Source organism: Curcuma longa, chromosome 1 (genome assembly GCF_044706935.1).
Source record: "Curcuma longa cultivar G26 ecotype Majalengka, Jawa Barat chromosome 1, ITB_CL_G26_1.1, whole genome shotgun sequence".
NCBI lineage: Eukaryota > Viridiplantae > Streptophyta > Magnoliopsida > Zingiberales > Zingiberaceae > Curcuma > Curcuma longa.
The window spans coordinates 11,929,668-11,957,646 of record NC_133861.1 but is presented as its reverse complement, the minus strand read 5'-3'; the positions used below and the strand labels follow the sequence as shown (position 1 = coordinate 11,957,646).

The following is a 27,979-nucleotide window of genomic DNA, read 5'->3' as shown; positions in this document are numbered from 1 at the left end:
ATGAGATACTTTTAATGGCTCTTGTTACTAGGAGCTAAACACTATGATTCCTATCCAAATTCAGCTTAGATTATGCACAGGTATCCATCGATACTTTTTTAATGGCCCATGAGATACTTTTAATGGCTCTTGATACTTCTTTCCTGTCTTTTCTGATGGATCAATATACCTTCCTTAATCGTAATAAATGTTCCCAAATCCGTTCGATTAACTAGGAGCTAAACACTGTGATTCCTATCCAAATTCAGCTTAGATTATGCACACGTATCCATCGATACTTTTAATCCATTCTGTAAAAAAGACAAAAAAAAATGCAACTAATTGCATCGCTAAAAGATATGCCGTGTCAAACAAGGTTAGTCAAATCCAATGCGAATTGATCCAACTAATCTATTTGGTTAATTCTTAATTTTCTATTTTTTTTATTATTTCCGGAGCTATGAATAAGTAAAAGGATAATACTATAATCCAAAGCATGACAAATGGTATCTCTCCAGTGCTCCGCCACTGGCCAACGCATTTTGGTCCTCGTCGAAGTTTATCATTTAGGCAATTAATTAGCTGCTAATTAATCCCGTATATAAATAGAGCACGGCCTCTCTTGCAGCTGCTCAAATTCACCGACTTATTCCTCGCTGTTAGTTAATTTAATTAGTTAGTTAATCAAGCGTCGGAGATGGCGGCCGTGAGCGAGGTGAGCGCATTCGAGGTGGGGGCGTGCAAGGGGCAGAAGGTGGTGGACGGGGAGGCGATACCGCTGGTGCTGCGCCCGTCGGGGCCGAGCAAGAGCAGCGCGGAGGCGTTAGTGGCGGCGCTGATGGCGAACAGGGGGTGGTTCGAGGAGCAGCTGGTACGCCACAGCGCGGTGCTCCTCCGGGGCTTCGACGTCGCCGACGCCGTCGAGTTCAACGACATCGTCGAGGCCTTCGGGTGGGAGGACATCCGCTACGTGGGTCCCGCGCCCCGGACTCACATCCACAAGCGCATCTGGACCGCCAACGAAGGCCCTCTCTCCGAGTTCATCTACTACCATCACGAGATGGTCCTGGTAATTAATTAATCGATCCATTGATTAATTAATTCCGTCCAATTTAATCATCGATTACCTTGAAATTAAACGAAGCAGCATTAATTGGTCGAGTTATTTTTGATTCTATAATCAGATAAAGGAGTTCCCGGGGAAGGTGATCCTGTTCTGCGAGGTGCCACCGCCGGAGGGCGGCGAGACGCCGTTCGTGCCGAGCTTTAAAGTGGCGGAGAGAATGATAGAAGAGTTCCCGGAGCACGTCAAGGAGATGGAGGAGAAGGGACTCAGGTTAAATATATATCCAATCTATGCAACAAAATTTTTTTGTTTCTAATGACAAAATAAAAAATTAATTAATAGGTACACCTTCACCGCTCCGAGCAACAACAACACCAAGTCCATGCGCGGCCGAGGGTGGGAAGACGCCTTCGGCACATCTGATCCCGTCGAAGCACAGAGAAGGTGAAAAAATTCGTATTAAATCATCATCATATGATTCATGACGGTCGAATTGTAGGGCGAAGGCGTTGGGGATGGAGATGGAGTGGCTGGCGGACGGCGGGGTTAAGACCATCCTAGGGCCGCGGTCGTTGACGCGGGTGTTCCCGGGGCGTAAGGAGCGGCGGATGTGGTTCAACACGGTGGTGGGGATGCACGGGAAAGACATCAGCTCGGCGGAGATGGCGGACGGGTCAGAGATCCCGGCGCACGTGGTGAAGCGATGCGGCGAGATCATCGAGGAGGAGAGCATCCAGTTCAAGTGGGAGAAGGGCGACGTCCTGTTCTTGGACAATCTGGCGACGCTTCATGGCCGCCGGCCATCCTTGCCGCCGAGGAAGGTCCTCGTCGCCACCTGCAAATGAAGCAATTAATAATTCCAGATAATTACCAGTATTAATAAATAACTATAATTGCGGCATTGATACATCCTCTGTTGCCAGATGGTGATGATGACGTAAGATTTGTATCTTCAATTAAATTAATGAACGGCATCATTAGCATAATTAAGGAAGTAGAATTAGACAGCTACGTTAAGTAGGATTAATATGCAAATGGCAGAACTTTCAGGGCGCTTTAAGAAAATTCAACACAACACCGAAGAGTGGCTTCACGTAAAGAGTTATATCAAAATAAAATAATAAAATAAACATACAGGGTTGTCTTTGCAAAGCCTTTCGGTTAAAATCCATCTATATTTTTTGATTTATTTTAATAATTAATTAGAGATTTTTATAGAGTCGAATCAATAATCTTTCGGATTAATGAAGTTTGGATTATAAAAAAATTGTACACGAAATACTAGCAACCAGGAAGTGCATCTAGATTTAAAATTTGATTCAAAAGTATTATATAATAATTTTATTAAAATAGAATTAAAATGCTATTTTAAGTATAACATTTTTTGTCCTTTTTTCCCCCTAAATGCCAAATTATATTATTTTAGTGGATCGCCAACATCCTCCTCTACCTGATTAGAAAGACGATCCAGCGCAGAGAACAAAGAGATCGACAACTTGGCGGAGGAGGTCGCAGCATAGAAGAAGAATCAGATCTTCTGATGGGGTTCATGGTGACGTCGATCATCTTCTTTGCGGCGGGGCTCATTGCCTCGCTTCTTGTCCGCCTCTGCTTCAACCGCGGCTCTTCCACCAATTTGTGCGTTCCTTTCCTATATCTTCGATCTTGTCCTTTTCATGTCGTTTGGTTTGCGCTTGGATCCGGTATAGTCTTTGTGCTATGGATTTGTTTGGTCCGTCATTTTCTTGATGATTAGGGTTTTAGATCCACGATTAGGGCAATTGGGGATTCGTTTGGTCCTTGGATGCTGACGTCGATTGTGTTTTACTTCTTTGAAAAAGTGTGATCAGTTAGGTCTTTAGCTTAGATCCTTGGGCAAAATTAAAATTTTCTCTTGGGATAGTGCAAACGAGCAATTGGCCCTTCTCCATTTTTATTTTACTGTTGAATTTGACTTCATCGATCTCATTGCTAGCAGTTCTTAGGACAGGATATGCCTGGTTTTCCTTTCTATTTGCAAAATTATTGCTTATTATTTAGAACCTGATAGATTGTAAAAGAATCACAAATGTTTTAATCACACTAAAAAATTTGGCTACTTTCTATCCTCGATGAGCTTATCTCATCTCAGAATTCCATGCACCCTTCCTTTCTTAACTCGTTTTAGTCATTTCTCAAATTCAGTTAGCTTCTCCTGTATAGTTCAACTCGCTTACAAATAATTGTAGTAGAGTAAGTTGTTTTAGTCGTTGTTTTGTTTATTGGCGTGCATTTACCAATAATATGTTCTCCTTAATAAGTTGTATATTAATACGCTAATAACACATGGAATGAACTGGATAAGAAGTGAATTAGATTCAAATCAACACGAATAGATGGAACTTCGTTGATCATTCAACCTGAATGTGGGCTATGAATCATAGATATTTTACTTTCTTTTGAATTATAGGTAAAGTTATTCCCATCCAGAGTAGCAAGCCTCATAGTTATTTTCTCAGATTCAATAGTTTAACAAAATTTATATTGGTATGTTCTTGTCTGCATCATGTTTATATCATTCATATGTAAAAATCTTACTCCAGCTGAAAATATTCTGGTTCAGAGCAGCCTCTTCAAACCAAGATAGGAACAATCATGGTTTGTTTTGCCCAGTCAATTACTGGGCTGCTCCTATTGTTTCAACTGGATGCAATTGACTTTTGGTTCCTAGGTTAACAGATTAACTGACCTGTCCCGTTTTAAAAACACTGATTTGGAGTTTAGAAACTATCAAAATTTTCATTTCTGATTTAATATTTGGTGCGTTGTGTTTTTTAGTGCTCATTATTTTGGACAATTAATGATAGTGATGGTGGATGCTTGTACATCATGCTAATCAAAATAAGATTTGTTTAATTAGAAATAAAAGGTTGATTAGGGTGCTTCATTATCTTCTTAATACTTCCATTACTAGAGTTGTTCTTCAAGTAGTTTTTTCATCTCTTGCATGCTGTTTGAGATACGTTATAGGTTGATTGATTTGACTAAAGCTTCCTCAAACTCTATAAAGTCAAAAAATTCCATATCAGGCTTCCTAGTATATATTTCTGATGGCTGATGCAACAGCTTTTCTCAATTTCATTTCAAGAACACATGTTTTTTCACAGTCCAGAACAATAGGTGGATAAGCAGCATTTTCTGACGTGTGTCATTATATTATAAGAATGGAAGAGTAGATTGGAATTGACAAGCCTGCAAGGGAGTGGTATGAGTATGGAAGGAAGAGGATTTACCTTGTGCAAGACATATTTTCCATTAAAAGATGATCAAATTCTGTTAATTTGCAGCATGTTTTCACTTTTCGGGAAAACATGGGATCCACCTTTTTCACCTTATACTTAGCTTCTTTTTGTGTAACAAGATAAATTAAATTTTTTATATTTGCATCCCAATTTTATTCTAGTGAATTGGCCACATTTCTTTCTTAACAAGGCCATGAAAGGATATGAAAGAATTAGAAACTTACAAGAAGAAAGAATCTTATCGTTTTGCTAATTAAACTACTGATATAAGCATAGAGGCTGTGAATTAACCTGATAGTAAATATGGCTCCGTAGCAACCTAAGAGAAATTAGGAAATCTGCTTTGGATACACTTTGGTGTCAGGAATTATTCTAACACTCAGGGAAAATAAAAGTTGATACCAAGTGAAAGCACTGGTGTTTTGGAGTTTTAATTAGGTTTAGTTTACTTAAAACGTGAAATAATTCTGACATTTTGGTTATGCAGGTTTCACTTAACACTGATCATCACTGCAACAGTATGCTGCTGGATGATGTAAGTCCCTACCCTAGTTCCTTTCTTTCATAATATTCTCGATCAATCATACCTATTATATGCTAACATTAATAATAATTAACACAGTGTATATGCGAATTATGCAGTTAACAAGAAGAATTTTGCCCAAGTCTTACATGCTCAATAACTTATTTTGTTTATTATTTCTTTATTAGGTGGGCAATTGTGTATCTCGCTCAGCTGAAGCCCTTGATTGTTCCAATCCTTAGTGAAGGAGAATGATGCTCGAGTAGATGATAATACCTCGAGTCTTTTGGTTTGAAGTCAATAACCACCATGTTTGTTGTAGTGCAACTCAGCAACCTTATTGTAAATTTGTGTACTTCAATGACGAACCAAATTGAGTAATAAAAACTTGAGATGTGAGATGCTCTTTCAGACCTTTTTCTTGGTGTTCCAGTTACTGTAATTTGTTTAAAACTCGAATAATACGTGGCATAGTTTTAGATATATGTCATCAGAAATGATATGGTCGTGTATAAATTATATTTGCATCAAATAGTCAACTTCCAGTTTTTGATTGTCTAAATGATTTACAAATTGGAAGGCCCATTTATAATGAGGCTAGAAATTTGTTCCTGTTATTTGTGATTTTCTATTATCGCATTTTCAACTGTTGGTCTCCAATCACCATCCTAGATAATCACCAATGGAAAACCATCAGCTGGTGTGAATTGTAGGTTTAATTTTACAATGATTAATTTCTATGAATTTGTGTCTCCTATTGCTACCAGTTTCAGAAGTATCAAGCTCGTTTTCATGTGCCACTTCGAGCGAGGGAGGCGGCGACAAAATTTAGACGACGATAATTTGACCAATCAGTGAGACGGCTGAGTTTGTGGATTGTGTCTTCACGCTGCACGCCGATGAGAAATGGAGAATCGACCACGTCTCTCCACTGCCGTCAATTTGCAGATCTTTGGCTGCATCAGCGTCAGGGTGGCTCCCGATCACCGGTGGTGACTGGAACTGCGGATCCCGTCACCGCACCTTAGAATAAATTCCTCCCTCGATGACACCGACCCTGCGACCTGCCGGCGGCCGGACATGGAAGCGGCCGCGGAGAAATGGAGACGGGAAGACGACAAGAGCTTCGAGAACGCCCTGGCGACGGTGGCCTCACGTCCGGAGGAGAACGGAGACGGCGGCGCGTGGTGGGAGATGATCGCTGCGAGAGTGCCGGGGAAGACGGCGGCGGAGGTGAGGCAGCACTACGAAGTGCTGTTGGAGGACGTGAAGGCCATCGAGGCCGGACGCGTCCCGGTCCCGCGATACGCCGGCGAGGAGGCCGCGCCCTCGGGTTCGGGTTCGCCTCGGGCCAAGGAGAGGCACCGGCGTGATAGTAACGGCGGCGGCCATGGATCGGCAGATAGGAACAGAGGAGTTGTCGAGAATGGAGCAGGGCAAGGAAAGAGCTGCTCCAAAGCCGAACAAGAACGGAGAAAAGGAATCCCTTGGACCGAAGAAGAGCACAGGTTTCGTTCCTCGATCGATTTCAATCTGACCACCCTTCTTTCTTCTCCATGTCTTCTTTCTTTGTTTCAATTTAGTGTTAAAAATAGCAGAATATCCTTCTTAATCTTCTACAGAATTTCATCCTGATAAACAAAAACTCAACGAACTTTGTGTTCATTCTTGCTATTAATTTTGTAGGCTTTTTCTCCTCGGTCTTGAAAAGTTTGGCAAGGGCGACTGGAGGAGCATATCAAGGAACTTCGTCGCCTCGAGGACTCCCACTCAAGTCGCAAGCCACGCCCAGAAATACTTCATCCGGCTGAACTCCATGAACCGAGACCGCCGGCGATCGAGCATCCACGACATCACAAGCGCCAACGGGGTCGATGCGTCTTCGCCACAACCAGCTCCCATCACCGGCCAGAGCAACGCGAATTCGACAGCCGTCGCATCGCCAGTGAAGCATCATCCTCTGCAGGCGGCGAACGTTCCGGGAATGGCCGTGTTTGGCCATCCGATCAGTGCGCATGCGGTTACAGGTACGGCAGTGGGCACTCCAGTTATGCTCGCTCCATATGTCATGCCAGTCGCCTATCCAATTCCTCCACCGTCGATGCACCAATAGCTCCTCCTAGAACTGCTGTAGGCCGGCCGGAGTTGAAGAATTGAGCTGCCTGCAATATAGAGAGAGAATGTGAAAAATCAAGCCTGTAAGTTTAATGTATGAGATATGATCTGCAAACTAGCTCTAGGTTGGTGTTGTTCTGTTCTCAGCCAATAATAAGATTTAAGTTCAAGAACAAGGAGAAACACATGGATGCACAACAAACACATCAAACAACTACTCAAACCGGAGAAAGGAGGAGATGCTTACACATTTATCCTGATTTGATGTGATCTTGGAGAAGGAAAATAAATTATAAGCCATTAATTTTGTGTCCAAGATTTGATATGGCCTAGCTAGCCTTTGGATAACTTTGAAAGTTGATTATGGCTTTGCCCCTGGTTTAGTAAATTTTTTGTCCCTGGATTCCACAAGAGGCAAGGAAGATTTCGAGGAGCCACCTTGTGGATTGGAGTAATTAAATTAATAAATTAGTAAGCTTGATTAAGGGTTAAATAAGGGTTCTCCAGATGGGGTTGCTTTACTGTAAGCTTCCTTTAGTTTCTTGGAGCTGCTGAATAAATTAAACAACTGTTTTGCAATGAAGAATTTCCAAATCTCGTATTTAATTTGACTGTTTCTAATCAGAATCAAATTGATAGAGCTTTTAAACTTAAAAACATTTGAACATTAAAATTATCTTCTTTAGGTCAAAATCATCTTGCAAACTCAAAAAACAACTAAACACTGTCAGGTACTGCATGCGGGGTGGTTTTCTTTCTAAAAATGGCCTGCGTTGCGTCGACAAGGTGATTATGAGCCCCTGTGAACTCAACATTCCTATTAATCCTTAACATCTCGATATATAAAGTAGATAAAGCATTCAAATTAATGTACGTTAAAAAAGCCAAAAATTCATTTCTGGACTTGAAAACATAACATCAGAAGTCCTTACTATATAAAGTAGGAGTGAAGTTATTTAATGTGGTTTAGCCTGTAAATTTTCTTACTATGTTTGTAAACTCAGATTCTCTGTGTGGACGCAGACTCAAAAGAAAACAAGTAAATCATTCATTCTTGTTTCTTTTACGTGTCTTGATTACTTCGCTACTGAAGATGAAGATTCGACTGTGTGACTTTATTTAAATTTTGAAGGCTCCAAAGTTTAGATCAGTAAGCATTCTTATAATTAAGCAGTCTCTAATCTCATATCATCATGCTATTTGATATATGTTGTAAACGATCCTAATTAAAAAAAAATTCTGTGATTTATCATTTTTATAATCGCTCCATTTGGCTGCCGACTTGTGGAACAGCGTGCACCTCTCAGCGCCAAAATGCACCTCCCGATGCCAGAGAACGAGCTAGCGCCAGTGCAGTCGCACGCTCCTTCCCACCATCTCCTCCTCCACCTCCACCTCCACCTCCCTATAAAACGCCGCAAGAAGCCCACAAATCGTCATCTCCAGTCTTGAAATCCACCTGGCGAGTTTTCCACTGCTGCGCCTCTGTTGCAGTTCAGTTCAGCCGATGAAGACGAGGAGCGGCGGAAAAGTGTCGTCGACGCAGCGCGGGGGGATCAGCAGGGTCCTGCGTGAGCAGAAGGCGAGGCTTTACATCATCCGCCGCTGCGTCGTCATGCTCCTCTGCTGGCACGACTGATTCCTCTCTGCCTCTTTTTCCTTTTTTTTTTTTTGGGAGTTCAGTACTTTTTTTTCCTTTTTTTTTTTGCTTGTAAAGAGATTTTGGGATCTTTTTTCTTGCCCTCTGCGATATAGAGCAGCATCTAACATATATAATGCTGTTCTTGTTCATGTGGAAGTTACTAAGGAAAGGTTTTGGTTCCTGAAATGTTTTCAGCTTTAGATTTTTTTGGTTCTTCAACAAATTAAAATTTGGAAATAAAAGTAATATATATATATATATATATATATATATAGTGATTATGGTGTAATATAAACAAAAAAAATACTTAGGCGAAGAAATGAAAAGCTGTTATTTTACGAAAATTTTTAATTAAAAAGAAAGAAACGTAACGGTGCAGGAAAGAAAGACTTTGTTTAAAATATTTTTGATAATCTTAAAAAAAACACATAAATTCTTGTCAAATGATCAATACCATTACACTTATTCGTCCTTTGAATTTATTAATTTTTTATTTATTTTAGTAAAAAATAAAATTTATCATATTCAACGATTCTATACGGTTGATCTCACGATCATCTATGAAAAAGTAAATCGAGAAATTACAATTGACCACTATAGATTTTCTTCTTTATTTATGAATCCTATAGCATTTGATAATTTATGACTGTCTACACCTATTTTTTTTCTTAGCTGAAGCATTTTAGGTATGGATGTAAAAAAATGACTCAACTCCTCAATTCGATCCAATCTAATTCATGGATCTGGAATGGAAATTTTAGATTGGATTAAATTTGAATCAAATTTGAGTCAAATTCGGATTGATCCAAATTTAAGATTTAGAAGATTTTTAAAGGTTAAATTAAATTTTATTTTAAAAATTAAGATATTTTATATAAAATTAGTATGATAATAATAAAATATTGAGATAAAAATAAAAAAATATTAAAAAATAGTAAAAAAATCTTTTCTAAATTTTTGGGTTGATCGAGTTATACAAGTTTGGATATAGGCTTTAGGATTGAATTTGGGTTCGAATTTAGGATTTAGGATTGAATTCGAGTTCGGATTTAAATTTTTTTAATAATATTTTATTTTATTCTGATTCGAATTCATTTAATTCATCCGAATTGACATCTCTAATTTTAAAATCATTAAAAAATATTTAAAACCCCTAAGAAACTTTTTAAATCTATCAAATACTTTTAACTAAAAGTTTAATAACTCTAAAGTGCTTTAAATTAGTAAATAAAGGTAGAAATACTTAGAGAACTACTAGTGTCAATTTAATACTAATTCGAGCCTTTTAGTAGGTCGAAGTACTTTTAACTGAAAATTCTTATAATGACTTTAGAATCATAATAATAATAAGACAAACAGATACCAACCAATAAAGATGTAATTCGAATAGAAAACAAATTGTATTTCATAAAACAAATGTGTCTTTTGATCAACCAAAATAAAATGCACTTTTTTTACTATTGAGTTGCAATGCAATATAAATGTTCTTTTATTTATTTAGTTTTAAAATCCAGATGTTCGTGCAGCTAGTGTATTAAATTTTTCATTCCATCTGAAAAAAATACCATATAATATGTCGTAATTGATTAATCCTGAAGGTGAACGAAACCACTAGATAAATCCGGAAGCATGTATATCTTCTCGCTCAACAATTAATATCTCAATTTTTTCATCTCATTAAAGAAAAATATTGCATCGGCTTGATCTCACAATCCCTCCATCAGATAAATCCGGAAGCGCGACTCCTCGTCCAACAATCAACAACGTTTTAATGTTTCATTCCACTATGAATATAAACTTTATAATATATCATAAATAATTAAGATTCGAATAACTCGTTTGGCATTGAGAACCCCTGCACCATTACTACCTTGCCGCTGCACCGTTACCGGGGACGGGGCGTGTAAATGTTCCTTTAGCATGCAGTACTAATTACTGAATGATCGTACAGTTTCAGAAGTTGAATGTTGAAAACAGTTGCTGCAGTTGTTGTGATATTTGCGCTTCCACGTGCGTTGCCTTGAGATCGATGTACACTATCGTACTTTTATTCTTTCTCATACGCGTTGCGTTGTGAGCTGAGCTCCAGTCCACTTTGGATTCCAGCTGCAGACTCGCAGTTTTAAAAAAACAGAGCTGCTGGTTGGTTATTTCCCGAGGACGACCAATTTTCATCTCGTGTTCGCTGTCGATCCTCAGAGGCTTAACTACACATTTCCTCGAGGATTATTATGCACGTACGATTTGTATTAACACAATCAACCATCATGATTATTAAGAATGGTTGGCCTAATCCGAAGTAGTAATAAAAAGAAATAAAAGAGATATTTGATTTTTGAGTTGGATCTGACTCGGTTGCTTTGCTAGACATATAAAAGCACAACAGATGGAGATTTGCATGGAAGAACAAACAAGCTCTCTGCCGTTTACATGACCAAAGGCATAACACGGCAATGGTGATTGAACACCAACAATATGCTATATCATGTTCAATCGATTGGCTGACTATAGAGGACTCGATTAGCTCGCATCAACAACACTGTGCTAGAACACACACACACAAAAAAAAAAAAAAATCTCAGCACTGCAGTAGTCGTGGCTATTCTAGAATACATTACATCCATGTTGATAAAAGCATCCAGCAAAGTGGGTAGCACTTGTAGAGAAACAAAGCCAACAAGATCGGTGCAACGACTGTTGATGCCTAGAATTCTTTAGCTACTCTGATGGCAGGAACTTGGTACTAACAACAAAAGTCTCCCTCGCCTGTGGCCTGCCCAGTGAATCACAAATGTCAAATGATTCAATCACTACTCGTATATCCTTGCAGCATTAAACAACATTAACTTTTGTGTGGCAACTGCATGCAAAATTATATCAAAACTAAATCCCACCATGTTTAAGAAAATAGAGACAACAAAAGATATTCAGCGTTTGGACAGACCATCTTAGCAAACAAGATTCAGCGTTTGGACTTTCTGGCGAACCGTGTTTTGTTCCTCTCAATAGCGGGCTTCCAGATAATTTCATCCAGCTTGCTATGGAAGTTTTTATTGAACTGCAAATCAAGTTAACAAGTAATCAGGAACTTTCAGATCAATAAAATTTCAGATAGCTTTCCTCAATTGACATGGAATTGTGATTGATAAGTAGTGGAGTGTTGTACTAAAAATCTTCTTTTGGTTTCCATTTCTAGTGACCACATCATGTTACATTATCTTCACTTTTACAGGGATTGCATGATTCAGTAGAAATCTAGAAACATAACTTTCCTGAAAGGGCAACCAATTTCATCTATTGTAATAGGTTCTGCAATGACTAATTATAGCATGACTTACAAATGGTAAAAAAAAGTTCCTATTTTGTTTAAACACAAAACCTATTAATTTACTTTGCAACTACCTCAAGTATCCACATTGCAATAGATTTTAAAATAACTAATCAGCGACTTAGAAGAGGGATTGCATGAGGTAAGAAAAAGAGCTTCAATCCTACTTATCTTCCACAGCTTCTCTATCAGCTACCTGTCTATTTCCTATAAATGACATCCCGCTTATTTCCATTCAATTGACATCTCTCACATAATAGAAGGAAAAAAAACTTTGCAGTCAATTTCTGAGAATCTAGCTTCTTTGTGGCCTGTAATGTCATTATCCAATTCAAGCACAATTCTGAAACATGCACCACACCAAACACAGTAAATACTATCATCAGTCAACATTTCCAGTTTGTATTCCTTATCAATGAGAATTGATGTTTCAGCAGTAATCATGTGCTGTTTGAAATTAAAATCAAATTCCAAAAACATCACATTAGTATATTTATTTACAAGTTAAACTTAGTAACTGAGACAGACCTTTAGATAATCTGTCACATCTCCAGATGCTCTTTGAATGTCCACCATCAAAAAAGATGGAGCAATTTCAAATATCTGCTTCACAATTCAGGACAAGGCCATGAGAACATTTTAGGAAACTAACCCCTATATGCTAAAAAAACTGGTAGCCAGCTTACTTCTATCACAACTGAGAGATGAGCAGTTCTATCTTCTGTAAGGCCCTCCATCCTCATCTGCATTTTCATGTGATTAGGGAACCACAAACCAATTGATAAACAATTCATTTTCATGACAACCATAAAAGGGATAAAAAGATCAGACACAATTATATAATTACAAAAATATAGTATATGTAATATATGGCAATTTAATTTTTGGATCTCATATTATTTGCACCCTTCAAAAACTTGATTTTCACTTCCTATCACGGAAGGGAAACAAAATCATCAACTGTAAAATGGTACAAATTTCTGTTGACTAGTTCTTGCTCAAAGACAACCAAGAGCACAGAAAATGTAAATGTTAAACAGTTGAAGAAATGGCTCATAGTTATGAGATCCTTTCAGTATCCAATTCCACGTTAACAGAAATGCAAGTATTTTACAATAGCTGTAATTGGGATTCCAAATGTCTAACCTAGGTAAGTTTAAATCATATGCCATGCAAAAGAGAAATGTCCAGATGCCCACCACACATGCTATGAAAATCTTTATGAAGAAAACTCAGTAGGGTATCTTCCTGGATGTGCTTTTACCAGTTTAATTTGAACCACCACAGATAACTGCGGGTAGTCATCCCTATTTTCAGTTGCAATCATTACTGTGTTTAATAATTTACGCTAATTGATTATGTTTCAACATAGAAATAACCATGTCATACAGCCTCTAAGTTCCTAAAGTACCTACTTTACATAGGAAAAAGTTACAGATCAACATAATAATTCTTTTTGGCATTTAACTATGGATATATTCAGGAAAAATTGCTGATATTAAACCTTGTAATTCCGGATGTGAGTTTTGAAGCCCATCGATTGTGCAACAACCTCCATACTTGACAATACAACTTTAGCTGATTTGCGAGATAGGAATCGTGTTATATGCCTTGCATAATCCTAGCAAAAGATCCATAACAAACCTTAAATAGAAAAAATGAGGTGATAAAGCATATCAGATAGCAGTAATAAGGATACAAAAGTAGCAGTGTCATTAACTATTTGAAGGGGAAAATCAACAATCAAAAGTAGATAGTAATATACAGCCAACTGAAAGTGGAATAAGACAATGACTATTTAATTAAAAGGTCATACTTATTGTACACTGAAATTATCCATTGTTGCAGTATCTGGCCCTAAGTTGAGCATAAATAAGTCACAATCTAGTAACCCAACACACTGACTGTTAGTGTTATACCTAATTGCTCATGATTTTTTATTATTTTTTCTTTTGAGCAGCCCTATACATCAATCTTCAAATTCTCATCCAGTTAAACTGTATTTTCCCTATCCAATACTCTGATTCATAACTATGGTATGCATCTACCAATCTTATCAACCATTACTCGAACTCAGATTTAACTAAGACAAAATGATACTGTATGAAGCACCCTGAAGTTCAGAAATGTACTGCAAATGTTTGCTCATTTCTGTTTCTGCAACACCAACTCGAGCAAGATGAAAAAGATAAGCTAAATAATGACAAATATTTAATCTTTGTAAAAAACAATCATGAACAAACCAATTGCAGAATGATGCTTACCTGCCTTCGGTCAAATAATGTTGCTAGATTCAACCCCTCTGAGAGGATTATCAAATCAAATGCATTGAGATTTAGAGGACCCAACTCCTCGTTCCTAGATTGCTCATTCACCTGCTTGCAAGAGAGGCCCCAAAGAAGAGCTTAACAATATTTTCATGTACTATACTTTAACCAATTTATTTGTACCATCAAAAAATGATACTAACTCAATCCAGGCCACTGAATTGCTCTGGTCATAAAGGCAAAGTTCACTTATCAACTGCTAGGCACTTGTTCATCCAAAATAACGAAACAAAGAAATAAATCATCCAAAGTGCCCTTTTATAGTACTTGGAAGGTCAATTCAGTGTGATCTTCACAATCAAATCACTCTGATGTGTAATTCTCACTAGGAAAATTGATTTCCTCGAGATGACAACAATGATTTTCTGTTTTCACAACTGGAATGTAGGTTATTTATACACAATGCTTATATTGCACAGAACAGCTCAATTTTTTACTCTCTATGTACATGTTCCCAATGTAAAAATAAAAAGATGGATAGAAAAGACAAAATTGACACAAAAAGAAATGATATTTTTCACTCTTCCCAAACTGTTCACATAGATTAAATATAAAGCGAACAATTTATAAAGAGAACATCTGTTACCTTGAAAGAGATAAGAAAGGGAGAGGAAGACCAAAGAAAATATTAACCAATATAGTAAAAAATTATCTAATTAATTTAAATATTACATGTGATGTAGTCTTGCATTGTGTGGACAATTGAGAAATAAGACTCATCCCCAAATACTTTAGACATCACTGATGTTGAACAATAGACCTTTCCTCACAATTAACGAGAAGAATATAACTAATAAAGATAAATAATGAAAGATAGCTTCAATTATTACCTCAGATTCATCGAAAACAGCGTATATATCATCAAGGTCAACCTCTTCAGCTTCCAGTGGACTAACAGGTACATAATTCTTCTTGAACCATTCATCATTTCTGATATCTTCCATTCGCATACGCTGCTCAGGTTTGAGTCATAAGGTGGTATAATCAAGTTTGAGCAACAATAATATAGTTAACTTATCCATAGACAAACAACAGCAAATGCTGCATAAAAAGTTATGGTGAAAATAAAATTTAAAAAAAACATATTCAAGCATCAAGCAGTATTCTAGAACAGTTTAACAAGGACCTTGTACCTAAGCCACAGAACCTTAACAATATGTCCAAAAAACTAACTACTTGTAGTCTCCCAGGAAGATACTGAACTGTATGTTATGATGTCACTACTTGATTTGTAATACACCATCTACTTGGCAAACGTCAAGGTTGTTGAAACTAGAGGCCCCAAACCCATTAGTCCTACATGAATAAGTGCAATGGTCTATTATATAAATCTAATTTGGTCTATTTCCTAAAAACTAGAGCTTTGGGGACAAGTGTTCACCAATCAACTTTAACATCATACCAACAATCTGAGGTTCAAATTCCACTAGTGTCAAAATCAAGCCCATTCTACTGAGTCATGATTAGCATGAGGAGTGTGTTCAAGTTAGAAGACTCTAGCTCATTGACCCTAGATGGACAAGTGTGGTGGTTCATGATATAAATATAAATTGATCTTTTTCCTAAGCCACAGATTAGCATGAGAAAACTAAAAGACACACACACACAACATTTCACCAGTTTGCTGATAAGTAAATAATTAATGATAAAGATATCAGTAAAGAACATTACTTACAGTCTCAGGGTTAGGATCCAGAATTCTACGGATAAGGGATTTTGAACCGTCTAAAAACCATGAAGGGAAGGAAAATTCTGCCTTATCAATCTGCATGAATTATAAGAAAAAAGAATTTTAAATTATATTCAAAACACAAAACCTCTGGAAACAGCCTCTTGCCAAAGGCAAGGTAAGGCTGCGTACAATAGATCCTTTCCCCGGACCCCGCATGGCGGGAGCTTCGTGCACCGGGCTGCCCTTTTATTCAAAACACAAAACCTGTAATCTATTTCTAGGCCAAACTGATCTGGAATCAGAGAAGATTTCCTAATTGATTGTTAAAATCTCAGAAAATAATTGTAGACAATTACTTATAAATGTTGGCAATTGCAATCAGATAAGAAAAATGCAAAGAAATGCATTAAAGACGATTTGTTCTAGGCAATTCTTATAGATTTATAAAGCATTCTGAGTCATTCACCACCAATTCACCAAATGCACAACTAGTAGCCCAACATTAATATCAAGGATATCGAATAGTAGGGTGTTAGCTTGATTAAGTTCTGTTAAAGGTTTAAGTCTTTTCGCTTTTCAAATTCCACTACATAGGGTGCTCTTTCGATTAATGAACTCTACCAAACTTAGGAGCATTGAAATAGCTCTCTTCCCACTGCAAATCAGTTACTGTTAAGGATTAAATGATTCCATCGTTTGAGAATAATTAATCTCCATCAAGTAAATAAAAATACACCCAGCAATATGCAAGCATGGAAAAGTTGCATAAACAAATCATGCATGAGAACTATCGTTGTGCATAATAGTTATTGCCAGCTGAACCACACTGTCAGGCACCAGGCAACATGCTCTTGCATGCATCAGTTTTGCTCTCGAAGAGACTTGTATAGAAGAGGCGCAGCATTATTGCCATCATACCATTGATAGATTGCATAGTCATTGTGTAAGACAAATGCCACGTGATCCACTTGAGAGAACTAACTAATTAGTTTTCTGGACCCGATATTATCCGCAAAATGTTTAAGTCCATTCACAATAGCCGCTCATCCAAACTTATATACTCCATTATCCCACAACTCCCCACATGGGACTACATTTTTAAATAAACAAAAAGCAATGAAGAAATATCACTACACCTAAAGGGATGAAAATCAAAAAATCAAATTAGAAATTAGACAATGAACCAAATTAGATAAAACTTCTACTGAAATTTTCTTATATAAAGTTTGTTAATGCTACAAACTAGGGAAATTCCTAGTAGTTTACTTTCACAACATTTTGATCTACAACGGAACACCCGACACCAATCTAAAACATATTTGCTTTCTAGAAGCTTGAAGATTTTGCTACTTCATGACTTCTACAAACTTTAGCACCACAACATCTCCCATAACTAACTTTCTTAAGAAGGGAGAATTCTAATGGTCAAAATCCACCTTCAAGAGAAGGATGAGTAAGGCCCTTATCCTTAGGCATCCTCACCTTTCTAAAGCTTTTGAGGTCTTCTATGATGTGTCTAGAGTAGGAATAGGAGGAGCCCTAAGTCAAGAAGGTCATCCAAGTGCATCCTTTAGTGAAAAACTCAAAGAAACTTGACAGCAGTATTTGACCTATGACCAAGAGTTTTGCACTATCATAAAGACCCCTTACACATAGGCATTACCACCTACTGCCTAACCAATTCATCAAATTCATCATGTATTCTGACCACAATGCACTGAGCTCCATTCAATCCTAAAAGAAGCTAAGTGTCAATTATGCTAGACGGGTTAAATTCATTTGAGAATATACTTTTGTCCTTACTTCGACCTGGTGTGGACAATAAACCCACTGATGCACCACAAATGCACTGAGTCATGTAACATCCACTTGCACTCAATAAACAACTTAGTGACAAGTACGCCTCTTGTCTTGACTTCAGTGCAATATTTCAAGATGTCTATCAAGGGAGCATCCAAAACTTGGTTGACTTTATAATCAAAGACGTTTACCTATTTAGAAGTATGTGATTATGTATTCTTAGGACATTGTTTAAAGACTTTCTTATTTGAGAAATGTACAAAAGTAGTTTAGCTGAATACTTAAGAAAATATAAGACCAATCTATTGGCCCTCACTGCAACGAGATACTGCCCAGGTTGTATCAAAGTATAATACATGTTAGACAGCTAAAGCAACTAGGCAACACACAAAACTTTTCACACCACAATCGATAACACAAACCTTTAAAATATCTTACCATGGACTTTCATCTTAGGTTTATCCAAGATTAATCATAGCCACAATTGTATTCTAGTAGTGATAACAACTGTATTCTAGTAATAGTCTAATGTTTAAAAATGGTTCATTTTATTCCATGTAATAAAAAAAATTCGTCACGGGTTCGAGTCGCAAAAACAATCTCTTACAATACAGAGTAAGGCCGCATATAATAGACCAATGTGCTCCGACCCTTCTCTGAAATCCTGCATTAGAAGTAGCTTCATGCAGTGGGCTACTCATTTTTAACAAAAAATTGACATATCCCAAATAGTCAAATTGTTCTTTAGAGACATAATTAGATTGTACAAGTTGCCCACATTTATAATGTTAAATGAGGACTTGAAGTTCATCAACTATTTTTGGAAAGTTCACGAAAGCTACACCCAACTTAAGTTTTCATCTACCTTCCATCTACAAATTGATCAACAAACTAAGGTTATCAATCACACTTTCGGGAATTTACTTAGGTGTCTAATGGGATGAAAAACCACTTATTTGGATTTTCTATTTTTCCACTTGCCGAATTTGCCTATAATAATTTTGCAAATCAGTCCATTAGTCGTAGTTCATTTGAAGTCATGTATGAGTCTTATGCTCATCAACCTATTGACCTCATTCTTTACCTACTATTTCTTATTTATCTATGTAAAGTTTTACATAGCATATTCAAGAGACTCATTTTGATATCTGGGAGTAAAACATTATAAAATTCTCCATGTAGGACTAAATTTGGATGTAACAAACCAGCTTTTTTCCTATTCAACTAAGTTAGTAGCTACACAATTTCACGTATTCTGTTATCCATTTTAAATTTATAATCAGACAATTCAAGTACACAAGTGCAAGAAAACAAATAGATCAACCCATAAAAAAAGAACTTCTTATAGATAGTTTTAAATCTTAAAACAGGGATATAAACAACAACACCAGCTGTCATTTAACTAAATATTTTGAAGCCTTAAGAATATATTTTGGGATCAATTTACAGGTCCGACACCAAGCTCAGGTGTTCTTTTGTCCAAAAGTGTAGTTGATCGTGGTTTCATCCCATTACATATATGAGTCTAAAGTTGTACCTAGATTCTATCACTGTCACTTCTACAATATGCTTGGTGATCTTTTTGGAATTTTCTTTTCTTACCCATGAATGGGGGTCATCTTGCAATCAATCTATTCAAAGCCTGCAGGGATTTCACTCTGAGCAGCCTTCCAAGGCACATGTAATTTGACTTAATGGCAGCAATGATAATTTACCAATTCCACTTGTATCTTGCAAAGCTTTCTAAAAGATAAATACACTCAACCAGTCACACTGGATCTTTTTTGTTGTCCAATCAGCCTTAACAGATATTAGAACTTTACTGAGAATATAAATACACTCAACCAGTCACACTGGATCTTTTTTGTTGTCCAATCAGCCTTAACAGATATTAGAACTTTACTGAGAATGCTCCATTACTTAACAAATGGATGAAAAAAGAATGATGATGTACCTTGCTATATAGAGTGCCCAAATCAACTTCGTCAAAAGGAAGATATCCCGCCAATAAAACATAAAGAATGATTCCACATGACCAGGTATCAGCAACAGCACCATTATAGCCCTTGTGACCAAGTACCTGGTGGAGGATGTACATTCATGCATGCATATTAGTGGGGAGAGAGATACCATCAAGAAACTAGCATCGCCCATTTTTTAATAGGTAAATGACAACAGAAAAAAAAACAGATCGTGCTGATGATATTATTGAAAACAAATATATGATATCATGAAACAATATGCTAAAATAAAGTCTACGATTTAACGATATGCTAAAATAAAGTCTACGATTTAGTTATCATAATAGTAAAACCAATTTTAGAAATCAAATGCCATAAGAAATTATACAAAGAAGATCATCTGCTAGAGGTCATCTTCTATTACTAAGAATAAAGGCTTTATAAGGCCTACTTTGGACTATTTAAAAACGTGCATTTTGTTAATGCCCAAGAATAGCAAAACTGCTCTGCAGTCTAGACTTTTGAACTGTGGCGTAAGATGTTTTCCTGCGGATTTGCAGTGCTCCAAAATCAATGCAAAAAAGCCTTTAGGACCAGGAAATTATTGATAATGTGCAAGAATAAATAAAACTACTTTATCTTTGTAGCCTGGACATGAGAGCAGTGGCTCTTCTACTTGATGTCACATGGCTAATTGCATTGACCCACTCCTTAATCTCACATAGTAAAGTACAGGATGCTTCCATGTGTTTATGTTTAACTGTTAAGTGGATATATCTCCACCTATTTGACTAATTCATCTTTCGGGCAGTTCCACCTTCAACTTTGAAACATTATGAAAAAGAGCAATCCCATCCGTAAGGCCATAATTGTTCCCTTTGTTTGCCTGAGATTGATAGACTAGAAGTCAAGAATTAACAAAATTGATTTTTTTTCGCATACAAATACGAAGGACCATTAGCAGTATATCAATCACCTAGGCACTCTTGGCCACCTAATAGCTGCATAGTGGATAAACAAGGTATTTCTAGTGTGAATAATGACCAGCGAAAAAAATATCAACATGAGTGTCTGGGCAACTAGACAAATATTTTAGGCTTTAACATTGGTCCATTATTCTCTTCACTATATTTCAATGTAACCAAAGGGCCCATAATGAGTTGCCCAGAGAACAGCTAAAGAATTTTAATACTTTTGTGTACTGGGCCGTTCAACTAAAATCTTTCTCATCTATTTGTTGGAGTTGGAGTTGGAGATGGAGTTGATATGTACTTTTAACTCAATATAAAAAGCATACACTGATAGTTTGATAAAAAAAGTTTAAAAATAGCTGAGAATTTCTTTTCTTTATGTGTATGTGTGTTAGTTTGTAATACAACATGATTCTTGATATCTGTCTCATTTTATGCTCGATGTCTTCTGATGTCAGCATTCAGTTGAAGAATGGAAAAAGATATTGTGAAGTTATATGTGAGTTTCATGTTTGAATTTTAAAGATAATGAGATTATATAGTACACTCCACATCTAATCCAAGTGGCAGTTGGATATCCATATTCAAAGAAGACTTTCCAAACTACCATGGCCTTTATAAATTAAAATAAAATTCAATCATGCATCACAAATCTAGAGAGGGCACTTTAAAAAGTTGATAAACTGGGAAACTTTTTAATATACATCTTCCATACACTCCAGAATGGATTGTTCATGAGTATAAGTAGAAAGTCTGTGAAGTTAACTTATTGCAGTCTCCATGAAAGTTCTCTTTGCTAATGTACTGAAAAAGACAAATGTCAATAGACGATGAGCCTTCCTTTTAAGATACTCGTCGTTTTACGTCTTCAAATAACACAAGACTTACGATATCCTACCCAACATGAAGTATGACTGATTGCTGACAGCTACACCACTATTATATAAATAATAAAAATGTATTAGAACAATTATACAGTCATGTGTTTCAGATTCATATTATTAAATTTTATGTGCATAGGAACCAAATTACTAAAAATATTACATTCTTAAATGTAAATTAATTATGTGTATGGTGGCTTATCCAAACTTGAAAATGCTTGAAATATTCTTTCTCAAAGTGCATACCTCTGGTGCCACATAGTTAGGAGTTCCACAAGTAGTTCGGAGAAGACTGACTCCCTGAATAATAAAGAAAGAACAAAGTTTTCAATAGCAGAACAAGTTAATCTGATATTTGTCTAAAAAAGGATCCGAGAACATACATGTGCAGGCAAGGCACTGAGACCAAAATCTGAAATTTTGAGATTACCTTGAGAGTCTAGGAGTAGGTTTTCAGGCTGTATATAAAGTTAAACAACGAAAAATGAAACGATGCTAAGTGTTGCATGCCAAAACACTTCTTAGCAATATTAATTTGAAAGTCAACTATATAACACCTTTAGATCTCGATGGTAAACCCCTTTACTATGGCAGTAACCCACCCCATCAATGAGTTGCTGGAAATACCTCCGTGACTCAGCTTCGCTAAGTTTCCCATGACGAATCTACACAATGTGGAATTATTCATCGAGTAACTTGCACCGAAACAATCATGAAAAGAAAGAAAATCATAAAATAATGTGCCTTTGATATTAATCTATCTTTTGTGCCTCCATTTTATCAAAGAAGTATCTTTCATAAATATCATAACATCAAAAAGCATGTTTAATCAACTTGAGTCTCCACTTTCGTTGGCACAAATAAGCAGAACAGGAAGTTTACATCTCACAGAATTCCATGATTTATTGTATTTTTTTTTTGTCATGAAAAAAATTGCTGCTATTCCACAAGCTAACGGATGGAAAATAAAAGTAGCAAGTATAACAGGATAAAGCAAAAGCCTTACTATCGAAACAGCAGTCAATGTGTTATGCATACAGTTTTTTCAGAGAATGAAAGCATAGCGAGTAGTGTTTGCAACAAAATCAACTGGGCAATGAACAGGCTCAAGCAAAAGCCTTACAGCCAATATGTTATGCATTCAGTTTTTCAAGAGCATGAAAGCATAATGAGTGATTGTCAGTAGTATTTCCAACTGAACAATGAACATATTCATATTGTGAAGTGTAATATATTCGAGGCAAAGTACAGAATGAAAGAGTGGCAAACAAAACTTCAAAAAAAAAAAAAAAACTCCAGCTCTGAGGCCTTACAATCTTGTCAAACAATTCACCGCCTGTAATATATTCGAGGATTATATATATCTTGGTCCGGCTTGCCAGCACCTACATGCCACAGAATCACAATCATGCGACAAGAGGTAAACCTGAATGAAACAAAAGAAAATTTGCAACGCATCCATCTTAAATCGAGGCATTTATGAACGACATGACAGAAGTAGGAGCTCCATCGAGAAGAAAATGAAGTCATGCCTCGTGAAGGCGAACAACATGGGGATGTCTAACCAACTTCATAATGGAAATTTCCCTCTTAATCTGCATACAAAAAAAAAAAAGCAAAGTAAATGGCTCGGAAATCTTTTACCATGAATTTCCTATGTTAAACTTACGCACTAGATTGCACACAAATTCGAACGCCTGGTGGCTAAAAGCCTTTATTTTTCTCTATCAGAACAAAGCAGAGCCAAACTCCGGTCTCTTAGTATTGCTTAAAATACATCCTTTTAACAATCCAAGCACCAGTCTAACAAAAACTCCAAATTACGAGAAAAGAAAAGAGAGCCAGAAGGGGCAAAAACGGTAGTACCTGATCCACCATCTTGTGCTTGATGATGGTGGCGCGATCGAGCACCTTCATGGCGACGCTCTCACCGGTCTCGGTGTTCTGCGCGAACTTGACCTTGGCGAAGTTGCCCTCGCCAATCGTCCGCCCTACCTCGTACTTCCCAACCCGCCGCACCACCATCTCCCGCAATCCGCGCAGAAGGCCTAGCCGTCGGGTCCTTCTCGCACGACGCCCTTATTCTTCAGCAGATGAAAGAGGAAGATGAACGCACAAGGGAAAGGAGGGGAATATAATCGACGAAGCAGGACGAGTGAACAAGGAAAATGTCAGTGGAGAACGGAACAAAAGCGCTGGCATTATTTTCCCTTTCTTTGCCTTTTGACTTACACAAATACAAGCAGAGAGAGAGAGAAGGGCAGTGTTTAGCCGTGAGTTGAGCACTGTGAAATTGTTTGTTTTCCATTATTGGTTTGTTTTCCATTATTGTTTTGGACCACTTCAATAGTTGAACTCTATTAGACATACACCTGGTCCTAATGTCGATATCTCCTCGCCCACCACCACCGCCGCTTCTTTCCTCAAGGATATGCCCCCATCTTCAGCCACTTTTCAAACCAAACCGACGACCAACCTGACTCCTCCCCCTCCTCCTGCCTCCCCTGTCACCACCAGTTCCAACCCTAATCCCTTCTCTTCCTCTTTCGCTGCCGCCGCCGATGTTTGGTTCAGCCACCTCTCCTCCGCGTGGCAGAAGACCAACCTCCATCGATCCCGAACCGTCCCTGCCATGGCGGCGATCAATGACATCGGCCCCGCCCATCCCGACACCCCCCCGGTCGGCCCTCCATCAATCCTTCATCCTCCTCCTCGTCTACCTCGCTTCTGGTGTCTCCGTCTATACCTTCAATCGTCAACACTTCCGCATCATCACTATGCGCACCATCGGCTACACGGATATCACCCCTACCTTGTTCGTGATCATCGGCTTTGGTTCTGTCGACATCCTCCTCTCCGGCATGGTATCTTACGTGCTCGATATCCATGAGCCCCTCCTCCTCCTTTCTGCCGTTGACAAGCCATTGAAGATTGACGGTCACAAGCATAGTCATCAGAAGAATCACGAGCAACACCGGCGCGGCCATGACATCGCACGGAAGTACATCATCGACGTCGTCCTACTTGGCGGTGATGTCGTTAACCACGGTTGGGTACGGGGACCGAGCATTCAAGACGCTCCTGGGTAGACTGTTTGCCTCGCTGTGGCTACTCGTGTCCACTCTTGCAGTCTATTTTTTGTGGTTTTCTTCCTTTCCTTTGTTCTACTCTTTTCATCAGAATTTCAACTGCTTTTTCACTGATCAGTTTCGTACCATGAGAATTTCAAGTTATTTTGGTAGAAGAATATTTACAAAGCGAAGCTTACTGATTCCAAACAAAAATTCAGACAAAGCATGCAGTTGCTTGGAGGGATTTGAGAAAGCAATTAAAAGGATCAATCGAGTTGAAATGCACTGCATTCGACTAAGGATTTGCTTTCTTTGGATCTTCATTACCCTTGGCTTTTCTGGATCTGTTTGTTCCTATGGCACCTTGCTTTATAAGTTTTGAAAATGTTGACATTCTTAAAATTCACTCATGGAGAACCCATCTTTGGTAGCCTTTTGTGATTACATCCGTCATAATTTTGATGCATCTGGATTAACAAGAAAATGTTGACATCTAAAATCTGTTTATCTACTCTGCAAGTTTAGGTAAGAACACTTTATTGGCCGATCATGTATTTTATAAATTATATTTCTTTTTGTTGTTCTCTTAAGTATCTAACTCGCTAGTTTCTACATGTAAAAAAATCTTTTGGTCTTCAATCATAGTATCAATTTCCTTATCCCCTTCATCCTGTTGGCTACTTTGTTCAAACGAGTCTCTCACTCATGGTACTCATCTTTCCTTGTATTACATTGCAATTCAGAATATGTACTTTACAAGTTCAAGGAGATGGGAAAAGTCTCAGAGAAGGATATCATGCCAATCTGCAACCAATTTAACGATCTAGAAACTAGAAAATATTGAAAGATGAAGGGCGTATGATATGCCCTGCAAGAGAATTGAACTCTCCTTACATGAGTACACTATACACTATCCCTAGTATTTTCGTAGATGAGAGAGATGCAAACACATTTGTATCAAATCCATGCAAACGCATTTGTTTGACCAATCCATTGAAGACTCTAACATTGAAATTTGGATCAAATTATATAACACATTTATCTCCATTTTATCAAGAGATACATATACTCAAATACGTAATAACTTCAAACCTAACATCCACAAATAAATTCTCATGAGAAGTCATGTTCCATGGATTATTTCCATTATATCACAAAGGGGGCATTTGATTGAGAAGGGAGCAATGCCCCCCTTCAAAGATGAAGAGAGAAAGAAAAGGGCAGTCATTGTAATATTTCAAAACCCCTAAACACTTTAAAATTTTAAATTTGGTTCTTTCTTTTAATAAAAGAGATGACAAAAATAACACAAATACCTAAAACCATCAACAAAGCGAGAAAGACTAAATGACAATCTCATGAATGGACTAACAAGGAAATTTATATTCAACAATGATATGATCTAAACAAGAAATATTGAAAGAATGACACGATCACAAAAAAAAAAAAAAGATACAATCCACAGAGTTGATTTTACAATATAGGTATGATTAATTTGCTAGGTAATCAATCCAATCTTTTCATCAACATTATGAAACAGGTGGGCAAATATGCAGGCCCTATCTCTTGGGGCATAATTCAAAGAAAGAACTGATGAAAGTCAAATTATCACAGTTATAAGAAGATCTCACCAGCTAAAGATGATATAATACTAAACATTGTTTGACAACAATTGTCGGGGTCATAATCCTCAAGTTGTTGAAGTCCAACTAACCGGAGACAACAATCCAACAATTGATGTCATACAAAGATACAATTTTGCATGCCTCTTTGTTTTATATATGATTTAAGATATTGATATAGCCTTCAGGAGGTTTAGTTAAAAGAGAAGATACATGCAACCAAAATAATAGGACTATCTCAGCTTGATGATGAAGATACATGCAACCAAAATAATAGGACTATCTCAGCTTGATGATGATGTTGTTGAGGATCACAAGAAAGATTTAAGCATCTACCGATATAGCTAAGAAAAGAAACAACACAACTTAAGCAAGCAAAAATACAATACAGTTAAGAAAAGAAAGCCAATCATTTATTAAAAGAAAAGATTCAAAATTCAAAGATTCACATACGTAGCTAGCTACCAGTAAAGGTTGTTTCGCTAAGATACATGAATCAGAATATAGTTTTAATATGAAAACCCACAACCAGCATAGGGCATATGATAAGAAAAATCCTTCAGTGACCTATGTAGTTCAAGCAAGAAAGATTTGAATATCGAACATAAGATTTCTTAAAAACTCTGCCAAGGTAAGGAAACGTAGAAAACTAATCAAGCAGAACCTTCTATCCAATTCTATTTCCGCTTGGCGAGGTAAAGACAGACCAAAGTCCCAAGCGCCACAGCCGCAACTCCAACAGCAGATGCCGTGCCAAGTGCTCGTGATTGCGTGAGAGAGGCACTGACACCACCTTGCATGTCTCTATTCTGGAGGTTTTTTTCCTTTTCATCTACTATTTGGGACCGCAGTTCCTCTAACTCCAATTCTTTCGCTCGTAAGGCGTTGTCTTTATCTTGAGCTTTTTGCTCGGACACTCTCAATTCCTCGTTTAGGTCTCTCACCTTGATCTTGAAGTTGTCTAACTCCAATTCTTTCGCTCGTAAGGCGTTGTCTTTATCTTGAGCTTTTTGCTCGGACACTCTCAATTCCTCGTTTAGGTCTCTCACCTTGATCTTGAAGTTGGCTTCGAGGTCCTTGATGACATCCTGAAGGCGGCGGATTTCTTCTTCGTGCTCCGATGCGGACATGTTGGCAGTGGATAAGTCATCCTGCACGATGCGGAGTTGTCCCTCGAGGCGGCTGGCCTGGGCAGCCACCGCGTTGAGCTCTGACTCCGTACTGGTTAGCTTCGAAAGGAGACCTGAACGCTCGCGTTGGAGATCAAGACGAGCCTTCTTGAGATCCCGGATCTCCTCGATGAGGAGTTCAACGGCGGCATCGCGGTCTCCAGATGCAGCCGCGGCGTCCTTATCGGAGGTCTTTTCCTCCTCAACGGCGACAGCGTCAGCGAACTCTGTGTTATTGGCTTCGTTCTCGCCGTTGACGAGGACGGTGGGAGAGGCAACGATTTCTTCGGCCATGGATGAGACGGGGCTCGGGCGGCTCTTTGATTTGGAGGCGGAGTGGGCGGAGAACACGAGCAAAACCTAAAAAGAGGAGCGAAAGAACGATGAAAGGTTGAGATACTTTTAAAGAAAACAACGGTGATCTTCGAGTCCAAACGGTGTGATGAACGTGAATGATGGAGTCTTTAGTTTTCACGGTAAAGGTAAAATTTCAATTTGATCCGAAACATTTTGACTTCTGGATATATTATGCGTACTTTCCACTGAATATATAATAAATCTTTTTTAATTC

At 37.7% G+C, this 27,979-nt stretch overlaps 5 protein-coding genes and 1 pseudogene across 5 annotated transcripts; 4 read left to right on the top strand and 2 right to left on the bottom strand.

The window, feature by feature from the left end:
* Nucleotides 1-676: 676 nt before the first annotated feature.
* Nucleotides 677-1,890, top strand: LOC141845593 (clavaminate synthase-like protein At3g21360). The gene is made up of 4 exons (XM_074733659.1): nt 677-1,048; nt 1,164-1,315; nt 1,388-1,489; nt 1,545-1,890. The coding sequence occupies exons 1-4, from the start codon at nt 677-679 to the stop codon at nt 1,888-1,890; spliced, it is 972 nt and encodes a 323-aa protein (XP_074589760.1).
* Nucleotides 1,891-2,460: 570 nt separating this feature from the next.
* LOC141832392 (V-type proton ATPase subunit e1-like) lies at nt 2,461-5,266 on the top strand. The gene is made up of 3 exons (XM_074719900.1): nt 2,461-2,683; nt 4,814-4,861; nt 5,038-5,266. Exons 1-3 carry the CDS (start codon nt 2,586-2,588, stop codon nt 5,102-5,104), a joined length of 213 nt encoding a protein of 70 aa, XP_074576001.1. The 5' UTR covers nt 2,461-2,585; the 3' UTR covers nt 5,105-5,266.
* Nucleotides 5,267-5,902: 636 nt separating this feature from the next.
* Nucleotides 5,903-7,160, top strand: LOC141832384 (transcription factor MYBS1-like). The gene is made up of 2 exons (XM_074719889.1): nt 5,903-6,357; nt 6,536-7,160. The coding sequence occupies exons 1-2, from the start codon at nt 5,930-5,932 to the stop codon at nt 6,960-6,962; spliced, it is 855 nt and encodes a 284-aa protein (XP_074575990.1). The 5' UTR covers nt 5,903-5,929; the 3' UTR covers nt 6,963-7,160.
* Nucleotides 7,161-11,011: 3,851 nt separating this feature from the next.
* On the bottom strand, nt 11,012-23,765 carry LOC141839335 (CBL-interacting protein kinase 8-like). The gene is made up of 15 exons (XM_074727067.1): nt 23,413-23,765; nt 23,079-23,141; nt 22,860-22,931; nt 22,104-22,211; nt 21,930-22,004; nt 21,793-21,846; nt 19,688-19,813; nt 15,937-16,026; nt 15,092-15,214; nt 14,199-14,309; nt 13,439-13,555; nt 12,621-12,677; nt 12,463-12,537; nt 11,551-11,664; nt 11,012-11,379 (listed from the first exon to the last, which is right to left on the bottom strand). Exons 1-14 carry the CDS (start codon nt 23,569-23,571, stop codon nt 11,569-11,571), a joined length of 1,326 nt encoding a protein of 441 aa, XP_074583168.1. The 5' UTR covers nt 23,572-23,765; the 3' UTR covers nt 11,012-11,379; nt 11,551-11,568.
* LOC141824277 (two-pore potassium channel 3-like) lies at nt 23,715-24,999 on the top strand (annotated as a pseudogene).
* A 1,631-nt stretch (nt 25,000-26,630) lies between these two features.
* On the bottom strand, nt 26,631-27,762 carry LOC141844044 (uncharacterized). Its single transcript, XM_074732035.1, has one exon. The coding sequence runs from the start codon at nt 27,700-27,702 to the stop codon at nt 26,917-26,919; it is 786 nt and encodes a 261-aa protein (XP_074588136.1). The 5' UTR covers nt 27,703-27,762; the 3' UTR covers nt 26,631-26,916.
* Nucleotides 27,763-27,979: the final 217 nt, after the last annotated feature.